The sequence below is a fragment of the Gopherus flavomarginatus genome, chromosome 2 (genome assembly GCF_025201925.1).
Source record: "Gopherus flavomarginatus isolate rGopFla2 chromosome 2, rGopFla2.mat.asm, whole genome shotgun sequence".
NCBI classification, from domain to species: Eukaryota; Metazoa; Chordata; order Testudines; family Testudinidae; genus Gopherus; species Gopherus flavomarginatus.
Window position 1 is genome coordinate 206817387 of NC_066618.1, and position 16015 is coordinate 206833401.

General features: G+C 39.9%; 1 protein-coding gene across 2 annotated transcripts in view; it reads left to right on the forward strand.

Annotated features, from left to right (window-relative positions):
• CEP76 (centrosomal protein 76) overlaps nt 1–16015 on the forward strand; it is a 44937-nt gene that overhangs the window by 14731 nt on the left and 14191 nt on the right. For both annotated transcript variants that reach the window (XM_050938812.1, XM_050938814.1), the window contains 4 exons: nt 1843–1940; nt 3390–3518; nt 5325–5516; nt 7762–7928. In XM_050938812.1, coding sequence (XP_050794769.1) covers nt 1843–1940; nt 3390–3518; nt 5325–5516; nt 7762–7928 — 586 coding nt within the window. The remainder of the gene's footprint in view (nt 1–1842; nt 1941–3389; nt 3519–5324; nt 5517–7761; nt 7929–16015) is intronic.

The window sequence follows — 16015 nt, forward strand, 5'->3', positions numbered from 1 at the left end:
TATCACTGGTGTGAAAGTGACTTGACTCACAATTTCATTCCTCTTCAGAGTTCTGAATAGCAGTTTTAAAACCAGCCACAGAGAGCACTGTGTTGTGCTCTCAGTTCTACAGGTTACCGTGATTGACTAAAGCATGTTGTTGCTAAGATAGTAGTTCAGTTTTAAGTGTAGCTTTAATATGATTTTTTTTCCAAATTTTTAAGTCTTGAGGCACTATAGTTTAATGGACCAGACATGAACTTAAGATAGGAGAAGAAGATCTTGACTTCTAGTCCTAGCTCTGCAAAAGACTTGCTTTGTACTCTTGGGTAGGTTACTTGAGTGTTTTCTGTCACAGCTGTTACATCTGTAAAACAGGAACAACTTGCCTACGTATTTTAGAATATTGTTGTGAGGATTAAATCATTACTATTTGTACATTTTAGGTATTACATAAATGCTAATTGATGGATTAGTCCAGTGTTGATGTACAAGGAGTAAAACCCTGAGAAGAAGCTTGTTTAAGGAAAAACAACCCTCCTATGACCACAGCATTGTTTTATATTACCTTCAATACTTTTTTGTGGATTTTTTAAAATTAAATAAAAAGAACCAAATAGCTCACTGACAAAATAAAATTATTAAAGAAATTTAACACAAAACCACAGACTTAGGTAGAAGAGGGTCTGAAAAGTACACAAAAAAATTTGAGCATAAGGATTTGATTGATTTTTTAGTTATTAATGGAAAAAACTCCTGTCATTTTTTTACTTGTTCGCTCAATTAAAGCATTAAAATCCATAAAACCACTATTTTGTCCTCCTTCAAACTCGCCTTACGTCTTACCTGTGTTTTGAGGCACGTGATGTATTTTGTAGATGCTGCCATTTGATGTAGCTAGACCAGTGGTTCTCAAGCTTTTTTGTACTGATGACCCCTTTCACATAGCAAGCCTCTGAGTGTGACCCTTCCCCCGCACCATTAAAACCACATTTTTTATATTTAACACTATTATAAATGCTGGAGGTGAAGTGAGGTTTGCGACCCCCATGTAATAACCTCGTGACCTCCAAGGGGTCACGATCCCCAGTTTGAGAACCCCTGAGCTAAACAAATAGCTAGCTGACACTGTTGCTAATTTCACTGTTGCCTCATCCTCTTCTAAACCTTTTTGTTTTTTGTTTCTTACACCTGTTAACATCAGGTTATAATCCTAAATTGTGAGATCACTGGGGCAATGACTGTCTCTTTGGGGTGTGGGGGGGTTAAATCTTTTTGTACAATACATAATGTAGTGCAGGGGTCGCCAACCTTTCAGAAGCGGTGTGCCGAGTCTTCATTTATTCACTCTAATTTAAGGTTTTGTGTGCCAGTGATACATTTTAATGTTTTTAGAAGGTCTCTTTCTATAAGTCTATAATATATAACTAAACAATTGCTGTATGTAATGTAAATAAGGTTTTAAAATGTTTAAGAAGCTTCATTTAAAATTCAATTAAAATGCAGACACCCCCGGACTGGTGGCCAGGACCTGGGTAGTGTGAGTGCCACTTGAAAATCAGCTTGCGTGCCACAGGTTGCCTATCCCTGATATAGTGGGTCACTTATCCTTGAATGAGGCCTCAAGGTACAGCTGTCATACATATAATAAAGTACACACACACACATATTTAAGCATCAATCTAATATGATCATAAGAAAAACTTGCATCTTTCTTTCTTCCTTTCTTTTCAGAATTAAAAGGGACAGATACTTTTTTTTTTTTTTAATTTTTTTTGTGTTCATTCTTGGTTGACTGATCTATATGTCATAGATGCCTCTGAAATACTCAGTGAATTGATCAAGCAATATTTTGGTTCAAAGGTACAGAATCAAAGGTTTCTGTTGGAGTCCTAAATATCAAACTTGAGATGTACCCACAGCTAAATAAGACACTGTCCCAGGAAATAGTTAATACTCAAGTAAGTAATTCATAATTTGTATGGAGAGTGTTTTTTGTATTTTTAAATTCACCCAGCTGTCAAATTTCAGACGTGTTGATACTAAGGGTATGTCTACACTACTTGCCGGATCGTCGGGCAGCGATTGATCCAGTGGGGATCGATTTATCGCTTCTAATCTAAATGCGATAAATCGACACCTTCCCCTCCTCCCCCCAATCCCTCTCCTGTCAACTCCTGTACTGCAGTGCTGCGAGAGGTGCAAGCAGAGTGGATGGGGGAGCGGCAGCAGTTGACTCACCATGGTGAAGACACCATGGTAAGTCAATCTAAGTGCGTCAACCTCAGCGAAGTTATTCACGCAGCGTAACTTAGATTGATTTCCTGCCCCAGGGTAGACCAGGGCATAGATTCCAAGGCCAGGAGGGACCATTGTTATCATGTAATCTGACTTTCTGTGTAACAGTGGCTAGAGAGCTTCCCCAAAATAATTCCTAGAGCATGTCTTTTTGAAAAACATACAGTCTTGATTTAAAAATTTCCAGTGATGGAGACTTCACCGTGACCCTTGGAAAACTGTTGCAATGGTTACTTACCATTGCTGTTAAAAATGTACCCCTTATTTCCAGTTTGAATTTGTCTAGCTTCCATTTCTAACCATTGAGTTGGGTTATGTCTTCCTCTGTTAAACTGAGGAGCCTATTATCTAATATTTGTTCTCTCTGTAGGTACATATAGACTGTAATCAAATCACTCCTTAACCTTCTTTTTGTTAAACTAAATAGACTGAGCTCCTTGAGTCTTTCACTACAAGTGTACAAAGTATTCTTCTCTGACATTGGATTTTTAAATTGTCTTAAAGAGTATTCATGTTGAACAATGATATTAATCTAAAAATTCCATATAAGCAGCTGTTCTCCTTTGTATTTAAAATTGTGATGGATTTTTTTTTATTTCAAGTTACATCACCATGTACGTTTTATCCTTTAAACCTAATTTTAATCACCTTTAAGCAGAAAAATAAGGTAGCTTCAGCACACTTCTTTTTCTTGTATACAGGACGTATACTTACTTACTACCTTTCCCCTCATGATGAAAACCAGTAAATATTAACATGAAGACATAGAGAGGTTGTCCTCCACTTTCATTAATAAGGCACATAATGCTGATGACAAATCTACTAGCTCTTTGGTGTTTTAGCATCCAAATAAGAAGTATAACACTAAGGTTTCATTACTTGTTAGGAAATATTTCAAACACTAAATAAGATTACTTTCAGCACTTACATAATTATTATTTTAAATACTAAACTGCTGCCTATTTTTATTTATTTATTTTATTTTTAAAGAATGGAAAGAATTGATGCTGCCACTGCTTACTGTGGTGACCATTTACAGTTTAGAATTTTTTCTTCATAGCGTTAATGTATATCAGGAATATTAAAGTTAAATAAATTTATTTTTACGGTAGCTTGCCTTAGAACGCCAGAAAACAGCAGAAAAAGAGCGTTTGTTTCTCGTGTATGCTAAGCAATGGTGGAGAGAATACTTGCAGATAAGGCCTTCACACAACACAAGGCTGGTAAAGATCTTTGCACAGGTTTGTGAATTCTTCTAAAAGATTGAAATATCTGCTCTACACCTAATTGTATGTATAGACTACAGGTATAAGTAACCTGTTTTGCATAAGAGTATATATTTATAGGTACAGAATACATGTTTCGATGTGATATAAACTTTCATCCTAATGAATTTGGGAATTCTGCAATACTTACAAGTGGCAAAAACCTAAAGTGATTTATGCAGGTCATTCCAAACAAGTTCTTATGCCACACTAAAACATCATGTAATCTATATATGCCAGATACATTACAAAACAACTTTTAAGAATATTTTAGAGTTTTAAAAATTATCATGGGACTGTTTTATTGAAGCTGCTCAGAGTTTAATAATGTTAGAATAAATCCCAGTAGAGAGAGTCAAAGTTGTATGGTAAATTTATTTATCACATGGTTACCACCTCCACATATTTAACACAAGTATATAAATGGAAGTCATGGCTGAATTATGGCTGCCTGCCCTCTGCTTACTATTCCATCTCCTTCAGAATTCTGATGAGCTTCAAACAGCTGCCACTTCTCTTAAACCAATATGAGGAGAAAATATTCCTCTGGCCACCCAAATACGGATTTCCCTCCCCAAAGTTACATCTGACCAAAGCCTGAACACAAACATCTCACATCTTTGAAGTCCATTATCTCCTGAAGCTGCAAGCCTAAATAAAAGAAACTAAAAGCTTCTATTCCTAGAAAACACTTTCAATAATCTATGTGGTTCATACGTAATATAGAATATGTATGTTAAAAGGTTTTATTAGCATGACCTGTATAATTTACTATTGGTTTTGCTTGACCATGTGATTTTGCAGTGGTAAAAGTGAACTTTTATACTGCTTGAAACTTCTTAAAATTATGAAGAAGCTGTTGCTGCAGGCATTCCTCATAATCTGTTAGGAGATCTTTCAGAATCTTCTTCTCATTCTGATTTCTTGGAGATGTTGAGGAAGATCTAAGAATTATTAGCATCTACTTGAGTTTGTATGAATTAAAATAACCCCAATATGCATAAAAATAATGATTATACGGTATATTTTACCTTGTAATATTGTGAGAAGGTATTGGAATTGGGATGTAGAGTATCTCAGTAGCTCAAATTCAGCCCTGGTTGGCAATAAACCTTTAGGTTACTGCCATGTGACAATGTTAAATAGGTCTTTAAAATGAGCTGGTGAATGTTTACTGTCAGGACCTTACTTGACTTTTATGCAGGAACTTTTGACTAATACTACTCATCTCTTTAGTTTTAATATTTTTGTCTCTTTCCATTTTACATAATATGTTTTAATGAAAATATTTTATAATTTGATTGCAGTTGCCTGCGTGGCACCCTGAGTTACTCTGGAGTAGGTTCACTTCATAAATAAAATTAACACCCTTGTCACCAATCTCAGTAGAGCTGTCAAAGATTGGCTGAGCGACTTCTCGTTCCTAGAAGGGGAGGATGAAGTGGAAGCTAGTACTGTTACTGCCTTGTTGTCTTTTCTGTGGATTCAAGGACTGTCTGTTGTCAATCTGACACTTCTTAACCAACACTAAATTAACTTAATTTAAAATTTTCCTTTAATATTTTTTAGTTTGCTTCTAAAAGGGCATTAAAAACAAAACAGAAGCGAATCAAAGAAACAATTTTTTTAAATGACTTCGACTTTTAAAGCAAAAGATGAGTTAGCTATACACAAGTTTCATCTTGCTATGCAGCAGTTCATTCCCAGAAAAGATTGATGGGATTTTGTTTTCACATGGAACTTTAATTAATCCCCATTCATCGCAATTTTTTTGTTGTTCAGGATGAAAATGGGATAAACCATCCTGTATGTTCATATGTCAGACCACTTCGAGCAGGCCGGTTGCTGGACACACCCAGGCAAGCTGCAAGATTTGTTAACGTCCTTGGTTATGAAAGAGCCCCCGTTATTGGAGGAGGTGGTGGTAAACAAGAACAGTGGTGCACCCTTCTAGCTTTTCTGTGTAGAAATAAGGTATAATGGGATAGTCCTTTGTGTAAAACAATATGGTTGTTATAACTGCCGTGCTATATTTTTAATTATTTAAAGTGACTAATATTTTATATGTTGAAAAATATACACACTTAACTCTATTTCAAAGGGCATATGTTCTAAATTACAAATAACCTGTGCCTATCTTGTATTTTTCATATCATGACATATACGTTAAACAATGGGCAAGGAGTGTTTTGAATGATCCAAAGAAAGGTGAAAAGTCTCTTACAAGCCTCTCTCTTTTTTTGAGGGGGGATATGCTATAAACAGATGGGAAACAAATCTTTGTATTCAATTTTCACAATGTACATTAGACTAGTAGGGACTGTACAGGTTATCATGGATTGCATCTACTGTATATCTGAATAAATATCTTCTTTCATCACAAATAATCCCAGAATGCAACACAGAGGGAAGCAAGAATCTTCTGAACGCCCCCCCGCTGAAGTTCTGCCACCTCTGAAGTGTTAAACCATAAAAAATAATTTCACCTGTATGTTTATCATAGGAAGTGCAGAATACCATAGCCAACTGAAACTACAGGCAGAATGCAGTTTCCCAAATTAAAATTTAGTTAAAATATTAACACGATTCCTGTGAAAGGTCCATGGGATCTTTAATGAGCACAGATGGATAGAATCTTGGTTTAATTTATTATCCTTCAACATCATAATGACTCCTAACATCAGGTGGGGGCCCTATGGATTCACCCACACTGCTTTCAGTAAGTGCTTTTTTTGGGCGGGGGGGGTTACATGAGCATTGAAAACTTGTCAGGGTATAAAATAATAAATTTAGGAAAACATACAACATCATGAGAATAATTCAGGAATGCAATATTTAACTTTCCTGAAAAGACTCATTGTCTACACTGGAGTGTTATGCAGGACTTTTGGAAAACTGTTTCTTAGAGGTGAAAGTAGAGAATAGAGCATGTATTTTAAGGAAGACAACTTCTGATCTTCTTTGTAAAAACTTGGAAACCATATGTTTGAGAAATGCAAAACTCTGACATCTAATATTTGAGACACTGTTTTGTAAAATCTCAGCTGACTTCGGGATATCTGAGATCACTTTCAGTATTTACGGTAATTCCTTCTCTGAATTATCAGGTATGTATTTCAAAGAATTGCTTTACAACTTCTTAAAGAAGATGTTCTTTTGTAGTTGAGAGTTGTATTTAGCTGCATTAATTTTCTTTTAACTATTCTAAAGAATTTTTTTAAATGTAATTGCTTAATGGTGGTCTTAAAAAAAACAACAACCTTGGAAAAATAAAATTTAAAACTTTTTTCTCTATTTTTTTCAAACTGTTTTGTAAATTGGCTTAATTATTACCCTTTGGGTGTGATAATTCAATAGAGCTTTTATATTTCCAACAGATACTTGCCTGATTTATGTACCTGTACTATTTCAGAGGGCTGCTTCCTGTGTTGATGTTCTTCCAGCTCCTGTTTCGGTTTAAAGTCACTCCAAAATAAAATAAGTAGAAATATTCTCAAATAATACTCATATCCTAAGTGTGATGCAAGATACAGAACAAAAGTTTTCTTAAAAATTGCATCACACTGATTCAGTTCAAAATGAAATTTTGTTTTTATTTTTGGGGGCGTTTTTTAGTCACTCTTAGAGGAAATGAAGCAATGTCACAGAGAACTAAAAGACTTGTCAGGTGGAGAGATTTAACAGGCCACCAGACTAGAATAATAAGTTTGTCTGTGAAGTGAGTTGGAGATCTCAGTCTAGTTCCTAGTGGTCAGGTGTCCACATGATGAAACCACCACAAATAAAACTGTTAGTCTCCTCTGAGAGGATGAAAATGTAACGGAGATGGAAAGTGGCACATATCTCATGCCCCTTAGAAATATTGCTTCTGGAATGCAGCTGAGGCACACTGGCAGGTTAATGCATGAACTTGCCTTAGAGTATTTATTGTATGTATGGATTGTTTCTTACTGTTTCTCTGCTGTACTTGTCTTCTGGGTAGTACAGTCTCCATGGTTGTCAGACCTGCCATCTTCCATGAGTAATATATTCACAAAAGAATTTTAAGATACTTGATAACACACACATTTCTCATTTTTAAAAATACCCTACTATTGTTCTACTGTGCTCTTTTTGTAGATAAATTATTTTTAAAAAAGGCTTGGTGCATCATGATTAGAAGCCCTAAAAATTACTGCAATTTGTGTTCACGCAGTTAATAAATATATTTGCTATCTAGGGTGACTGTGAAGATCATGCTAACCTTCTGTGCAGCCTTCTCCTTGGATATGGATTGGAAGCCTTTGTTTGTGTAGGAACAAAAGCAAAAGGAGTCCCTCACACATGGGTAATGACTTGTGGGACTGATGGAACCATCACTTTTTGGGAGAGTTTAACAGGACACAGGTGAGTAAAATGAAATTAGGGCAATTAAGATAATGTATTTTCCAAACATAGGTGATGTTACTACAGGTTCCCATTGTAACAGGTTGGATTACAGAAACCCGCTTGGGGCTGCCAACCTATGTGCCAAGTCTACTTCTGCCCCTTCTTTCCCTGCCAGCCTGGGACTCCAGCACCCCGTCTTGTTGAGCCAGACATGCCAGTCTGCTCCAACACAGACCAGGGTCTGAACCACGTGCCCCAAAGCTGCAGACTTAACTGAAAACAGCTTACAGAAGTGTTCCTGTCTTTAACACTCAGATGCCCAACTCCCAATGGGGTCCAAACCCCAAATAAATCGGTTTTACCCTGTATGAAGCTTATACAGGGTAAACTCATAAATTGTTCACTCTCTATAACATTGATAGAGATATGTACAGCTGTTGGCCCTCGCCCCCGCTCCCCAGGTATTAATACATACTCTGGCTTATTTAATAAGTAAAAGTAATTTTATTAAATACATAATGTAGAATTTAATTGGTTCCAAGTAGTAACAGACAGAACTAAGTGAATTACCAAGTAAAATAAAATAAAAAAACCCACAAATCTAAGCCTAATACAGTAATAAAACTGAATACAGATAAAATCTCACCCTCAGAGATGTTTCTTTCACAGACTGGATGCCTTCCTAGTTTGGGCACAGTCCTTTCCCCTGTACAGCCCTTGCTCCAACTCAGGTGGTAGCTAGGGGATTTCTCATGATGGCTCCCACCTTTGTTCTGTTCCACCCACTTATATATCTTTTGCATAAGATGGTAATCCTTTGTCCCTCTGGGTTGCTACCCTTCCTTCCGAACAGAAAAACACCAGGTTAAAGATGGATTCCAGTTCAGGTGACATGATTCCCAAGCCTTCATTCCTCCCAGCCTGACTCACAGGAAGGCCTGCCTGCAAACAGCCATCCACAGTCAATTGTCCTGGTTAATGGGAGCCATCAAGGTTCCAAACTACCATTAATGGCCCACACTTTACATAATTACAATAGGCCCTCACAGCTATATTTCATATTTCTAGTTTCAGATACAAGAGTGTTACATTTATACAAATAGGATGATCACACTCAGTAGATTATACACTTTGTAATGATACCTTACAAGAGGTCTTTTGCATGAAGCATATTTTAGTTACATTATACTCGCACTCATCAGCATACTTTGATAAAATCATATAGAGTGCAACGTCACACCCATCTTTTGGGTCTCTGTGTAAAAACCCATCACACTAGAACAAGGAGCTGCCGGGTCTGAGGCAAGTGCCATTTTCTTATCACAGCCAGGAGCCCAGGAGGAGTTGCCACCAAGAAGTAATGAGAATCTAAGCCCTGCAGGAAGTCCTGCCCAAAGGGCAATGAGTGACAGCCATCCATGATTACCTGATTGGCTGGCACTCTCCATATAAACTAGGAGGCCATTTCTGGGAGTTGTCTTAGCAACGCAGAACTCTAGTGTGCTTTTGTCCTAGACCCACACCTCACTGCTGCTCACTGTGACTTGCTTGGATTCCAGACTCTTAGCTCTTTACCTTGGTCTGGCTCCTGATCCTGATCTTGGTTTACTGTCTTCAGCTTAGGACCCTTGCTGACCCCGGTGCAAGATTCTGTCCCATCCTAACCCTGGTTCTCTCCTGTGCTTTCAGTTTGGTGATGGACTCTGACTTTGGTCTGGTCTGGCTCCAGACTGATCTTTGATTCTTCGGCCCACTTACTGAGCAGCTCACTCTGTCCACTGGCCACCAGTTACCTGGCACAAATGCTCTGCTCTTCATACCTGAGATGTTTGGAATATCACTATCTCAGAGTTTGAGATAGTGACCTACTTCACCAGCTGGTGATGTGCCAAGATATCACTACTGCTCTGCAGATGGAAGGTGTTTAAAACTAGCATGAGATCACATGAAATCCTACACTGTTGCCCCCACTTCACCTTCACGGAACGTTCTTACATAAACTTCCAGTCTGGGTAACAATCCATTTATTCATACTTGCACGAAATATATCATTTGTTTAGTTCATATTATGTAGTGCAGTCAGCTGATGAGCGACTGCTTCTCTTAAAGCTTCAAAGAGCTCAGTCAGTGAATTAATGTTGCTATGCCATTCTATCTCTTCAGTCATTTTGGAGGAGCATAGAATGCTCTGTATTTTAGAGTATGTAGGTTATCTTTCTTGTCCAATTGTTATGTGATATTGCATTGTTCAAGTAATAATACCTACAGAGCAGAAAGATACATGTGCAAAATAAAAAGAAAAAAATAACTAGGCAGCACTCTGAGCACTGGCTTTCCCCTCATCTGCACTTACTGCATTTGCTTTTTAAAAGTAGTTAATTTGGCATTGTTCTTTTAAGAGAGAGATATTCTCTTTCCCTCTCCTTTTTTGTGTGGAACATAGGGCCTTCACCGCTGCCTTCCCTGTTTGCTGTTCCAGTCCAACACCTATCTTCTTTGGTTCTTTTCTTCATTTATGTCACAGCAATCTCCATTTTCATTCTGTTTCATTCTCCTCTACATTCTTTGTGATTCTTTCTTTTAATTTTTTTGTGTCTGCCTGGTATTGAGCATTTGTCTAAGGCAGCTGTTCACAGAAAACTGGAATTTAGATAGTAAAGTTAAGTTTCCAAGTGTCAGCACCATATAATAAGACTGACTGCACAATGGTGTTAAATATTCAAAGTTTAGTTTGAAAGGCAAGAGTTATATTTCTCCAAATTATCTGTAGAGATAGAAAGGCATGTCTGGCTTTTGCTATTTTAGCTTTAAGGTTTTTGATTACTCCACATGTTATACTTACAATGCTGCCAAGATATGTGAAATGTCGGATCTCTAAGTCAGTCCCAGAAAATATTATTGATTTTTCTTGTATATTAATTCTTGTGGTATTAACTTTCTCTGTGGTGATTTTCAATCCTGCTAATGGTGCATTGGCCTTTGCATCTGCAAAGTTAAGGTCCTCTAACCTCTATGTGAGAATCTATTGTTTGCCACTTGGGTATTCTATGATTTTTGTCATTAACCAATCACTGCCAGTAAAAAGATCATGGATGACAAAAGACATCCTTGCCAGAAGCTTGCAGTAATCTTGAACGCTTTAGTCATTAGTACTTGGCATTTCCAATTTTATTAGATGATCTGAACTGTGTTCATAAATTTTTGAGTGATTCCATAGTGGCATAGCAATTTATATCACACTGTTCTGTTACTGTATCAAAGGGTTTGGAAATCAGTAAAATTCATATAAACCAGTGACTGTCATTTGGTCAACAGTTCTATGATGATGCATAGGTTCACTGTATGATAATACATGGTTTTTCCTGTCTGAATCATTGTCTCTTCTTCTTATAACCTTGAATCTACACATATTATTCTAGCCAGAATAAAGAGAATGGTAAATACCTTACCTGGGATAGACAGTAGTTGAATGCCCTTCTAGTTTTTACGCTGACTGAGATCTCCTTTCTTTGAAAGCTTCAATATGTGACCCTTTTTTTTTTTTATTTTTTAATCAGCCCATCAAAATGTCTACTGTGTTCAAGTCTACCTTAAGGACCTCAGTTGGAATGTTATCCGGCTCTCGTGCCTTTCCACTTTTTAACTGATTGACTACTTTCTCTACTTCAGTTCTCCTGTTAGATCCTAGCTCATCATCCATTTCTTCTTCTTCTGTCCTTGGGAAATTGGCCACTGGCTTGCCAGTCAACTGTTGACTCAAGTACTTCCTCCATGTATTTAGTTCTTTGGGCATATTTGTTGTTAAGTTGCCCTCACTGTCTTGAACAGATGGGTTGGTATTTGTTTTTCTTTCTGACAACTGTCTAATGATGTTGTACAGTGTCTTCATGTCATTTTGGGCTGGAGTAGTCCATGCATCTGCCATTTTATCTATAAAATTTCATTTGCCTTTCCTAGCACCCTTTTTGGCCTCTTTTTTTGTTCTTTACAGCATATTTCTCCTGGAGTCATCGCATCTTGTGTTCTTGTTCTTGCTAGATTTTAGTTTATTTAATTTTGCATCTTCTGTTTTCTACCATATATCCTCAGATAACCATTTTGTTGTGATGTTTCTCCCTGAATGTCAGCACTCCTTCACAAGTTTTAGTGAAAGTTTACTTTACCTCCTTTTTTCATTTGCTTTCTGCTGTTTCGTTATCTTAATCTTCAAGTACCTCGTATCTGTTTGCTAGCTTTTTGTGTTGTCATCTGTTTTAGTTTGGTGGTGGTGTGATATAGACACCTGGTATTCAGATTTTTTTTCTTTGTTCTTATTTGTGTTATCAATTTAGCTATCACTAGTGTGCAGTGCATTCCCAGATCTGCCCCCTTCCTGCTGCATTCTAAACTTCTTCATTTGTGCCAAATTGTAACATGATCAGTTTGTTTCCCTGTTCTGTGGTCTCGTAACCTCCAACTTATGAATTATATGGTGTAAGAAGATAATTCCTCCAATGACGAAATCATTCATTCCACAAAAATCAGCAAACATTTCATCATTTTCGTTAACTTCACCAAAGTCTTGTTTCCCCATAATTACTTCCCTGCCACTGTTGTTCCTTACTTTAGGGTATGTCTACGCTACAGGATTATTCTGATTTTTACAGAAACCGTTTTTTAAAACAGATTGTATAAAGTCGAGTGCACTCGGCCACACTAAGCACATTAATTTGACGGTGTGCGTCCATGTACCAAGGCTAGTGTTGATTTCTGGAGCGTTGCATTGTGGGTAGCTATCCAATAGCTAACCCATAGTTCCCACAGTCTCCGTCTCCCATTGGAATTCTGGTTTGAGATCCCAGTGCCTGATGGGGCAAAAAACATTGTCGCGGGTGGTTCTGGGTACAGCCTCACCCCTCCCTCCGTTCAAGTAGCAGACAACCATTTGGCGCCTTTTTCCCTGGGTGAACTGTGCAGACGCCATAGCATGGCAAGCATGGAGCCTGCTGAGCTCAAGACAGCAGTCATGGACATTGTAAACACCACGCATTTTCGTGCAGTCTATGCTGAACCAGGACTTGTAAAACGAAGCGAGAAGGAGGTGGCTACGGCAGCGCAGCGACGAGAGTGATAAGGACATGGACACAATTCTCTCAAACCGCGGGCCCCTGCGCTTTGGGGATCCTGCTGGTAATGGGGCAGGTTCTAGCCGTGGAACGCCGATTTTGGGCCCGGGAAACAAGTACAGACTGGTGGGACCGCATAGTGTTGAAGGTGTGGGACGATTCCCAGTGGCTGTGAAACTTTCGCATATGTAAGGGCACTTTCATGGAACTTTGTGACTTGCTTTCCCCTGCCCTGAAACGCCAGATTACCAAGATGAGAGCAGCCCTCACAGTTCAGAAGCGAGTGGCGATAGCCTTCTGGAAGCTTGCAACGCCAGAGAGCTACCAATCAGTCGGGAATCAACTGGGAGTGGTCAAATCTACTGTGGGGGCTGCTGTGATGCAAGTAGCCAAAGTAATCATTAAGCTGCAGCCAGAAAAAGTTGTGACTCTGGGAAATGTGCAGGTCATAGTGGATGGCTGTGCTGCAATGGGATTCCCTAACTGTGGTGGGGCGATAGATGGAACTCGTATCCCTATCTTGGCACCAGGGCACCCAGTACATAAACCGCAAGGGGTACTTTTCAATGGTGCTGTAAGCACTGGTGGATCGCAAGGGACGTTTCACCAACATCCACGTGGGATGGCCGGGAAGGGTTCATGACGCTCGCATCTTCAGGAACTCTACTCTGTTTAAACGGCTGCAGCAAGGGAATTACTTCCCAGACCAGAAATTAACAGTTGGGGATGTTGAAATGCCTGTAGTTATCCTGGGGGACCCAGCCTACACCTTGATGCCATGGCTCATGAAGCCATACACAGGCAGCCTGAACAGTAGTCAGGAGTTGTTCAACTACAGGCTGAGCAAGTGCACAATAGTGGTAGAATGTGCATTTGGCCGTTTAAAGGCGCGCTGGCGCACATTACTGACTCACTCAGACCTCAGCCAAACCAGTGTCCCCTTTGTTATTGCTGCTTGCTGTGTGCTCCACATCTCTGTGAGAGTAAGGGGGAGACCTTTATGGTGGGGTGGGAGGCTGAGGCAAATCACCTGGCCGCTGATTACATGCAGCCAGACACCAGGGTGATTAGAAGAGCACACCAGGAAGTGGTGCGCATCAGAGAGGCTTTGAAAACCAGTTTCATCACGGGCCGGGGTACGGTGTGACTGTTGTGTTTGTTTCTCCGTGATGAACTCCCCTCCTCCCCCGCCCCGCCTTGATTGACTCATTCCCTGTAAGTCACCCTCCCTCCCCCTTCGATTACCGCTTGCCTCCTAAGGAAATAAAGTCACTCTCATTTAAAAATCATGCTCTTTATTAATTAATTATAAAAAGAGGGAGAGAACTGACAAGGTAGCCCAGGTGGGGTTTGGGAGGAGGGTAGGAGAGAAAGAAAAGACCACTAAAAAATTTCAAAATAATGACAGCCTTTTGGTTGGGCTGTCCACTGGGGTGGAATGGGCGGGTGCACGGAGCCTCCCCTCACGTGTTCTTAGTCGTCTTTTGGGTGACGAGGCTAAGGAACATGGTGAGGGGGGAGGATGATTATACAGGGGCTGCACTGGCACTCTGTGATCCTGCTGCCATTCCTGAAGCTCCACCAGATGCCAGAGCATGTCAGTTTGATCACCCAGCAGCCACAGAATTGTATCCCGCCACGGCTGATCTTCCTGCCGACACCTCTGATCTGCCTGCCGACACCTCTCATCTCGAGCGTCTCTCCTCTCCTCATGTTCACTGGCATCTTTCCTGTACTTTGATACCACGTCCTTCCACTCATTCAGATGAGCTCTTTCATTGCGGGTCACTTCCATGATTTCCGAGAACATTTCCTCTTGCGTCTTTTCTTTCTGCCGCCCTTTCTGAGCTAGCCTTCAGGATGGAGGAGGGAGACTGGAAAATTTGCAGTTGCAGGAGGGAGGGAAAAAAGGGAGAGAAGTATTTAAAAAGATATATTTTACAGAACAATGGTTATACTCTTTCATGGTGAACAACACTATTCACCTTACATAGCACATGTGATCTCACTACAAGGCCGCATTTTGCATCTCAGTATTGAGTGCCTGTGGCTTTGGTGTTAGAGATCACAGACGCAGGTCCGGGCATCAGAATTCGGCTTGCATGTGGCCATGGTAAGCCATTGTCTTTCGACTTCTGTAGCCTTCATATATCCAGCTCCCTCCTTTACCAAACAGCAAGCAAAGCCTGTTGAGTGCTGCTTCTTTCCTATTAACGTGCAGCACCAGAACTGCCACCTTCCAATTCTCTGGGATGATCGCTTTACCCCTCCCCCCACCGTGTAGCTGGTATGATGGAAGATTGCTGCTGGCCACCCTCCACCCCACCGCATGGCTGGTAGCAGGGAAGATCCCAGCTAGCCAAATGTGAAAAAGCGCAGCGCCAATCACCCTCCCCCCCACTCCCCCGCCTGCTTGGCTAAATGCAGGGAAGGATTTCTTTTAAGCAACAGGCAAACAGCCCAACCATCTCTGTCCCTCCCCTTAATTAAATTCCCGTATTTCAGCCAGGTTACCATGAACGATATCATTCTCCTGAGGATAACACAGCGAGATAAAGAACGGATGTTGCTTGAATGCCAGTGAACACCAGGACCATACGCAGCTAGGCTTATCATGCAATGATACCAGATTACTTGCTACATGCATAGCGTGGTCAAGTGTCCTACCATGGAGGACGGAATAAGGCTGCCCTGCCCAGAAACCTTCTGCAAAGGCTTTTGGAGTACCTCCAGGAGAGCTTCATGGAGATGTCCCTGGAGGATTTCCACACCATCCCCTGACATGTTAACAGACTTTTCCAGTAACAGCAAATGCATCCCAAGTGCTCAGGGCAAATTAACCATTAAAAAACGCTTGCTGTTAAACCATGTTTTATATTTACAAAGGTACACTCACCAGAGGTCCCTTCCATGGCTTCATTGTCTGGGATAGTGGCTTGGGAAGGGTGGGAGGGTACTTCTGTCAGGCTGAGAAAAAGTTCCTGGCTGTTGAGGAGAACG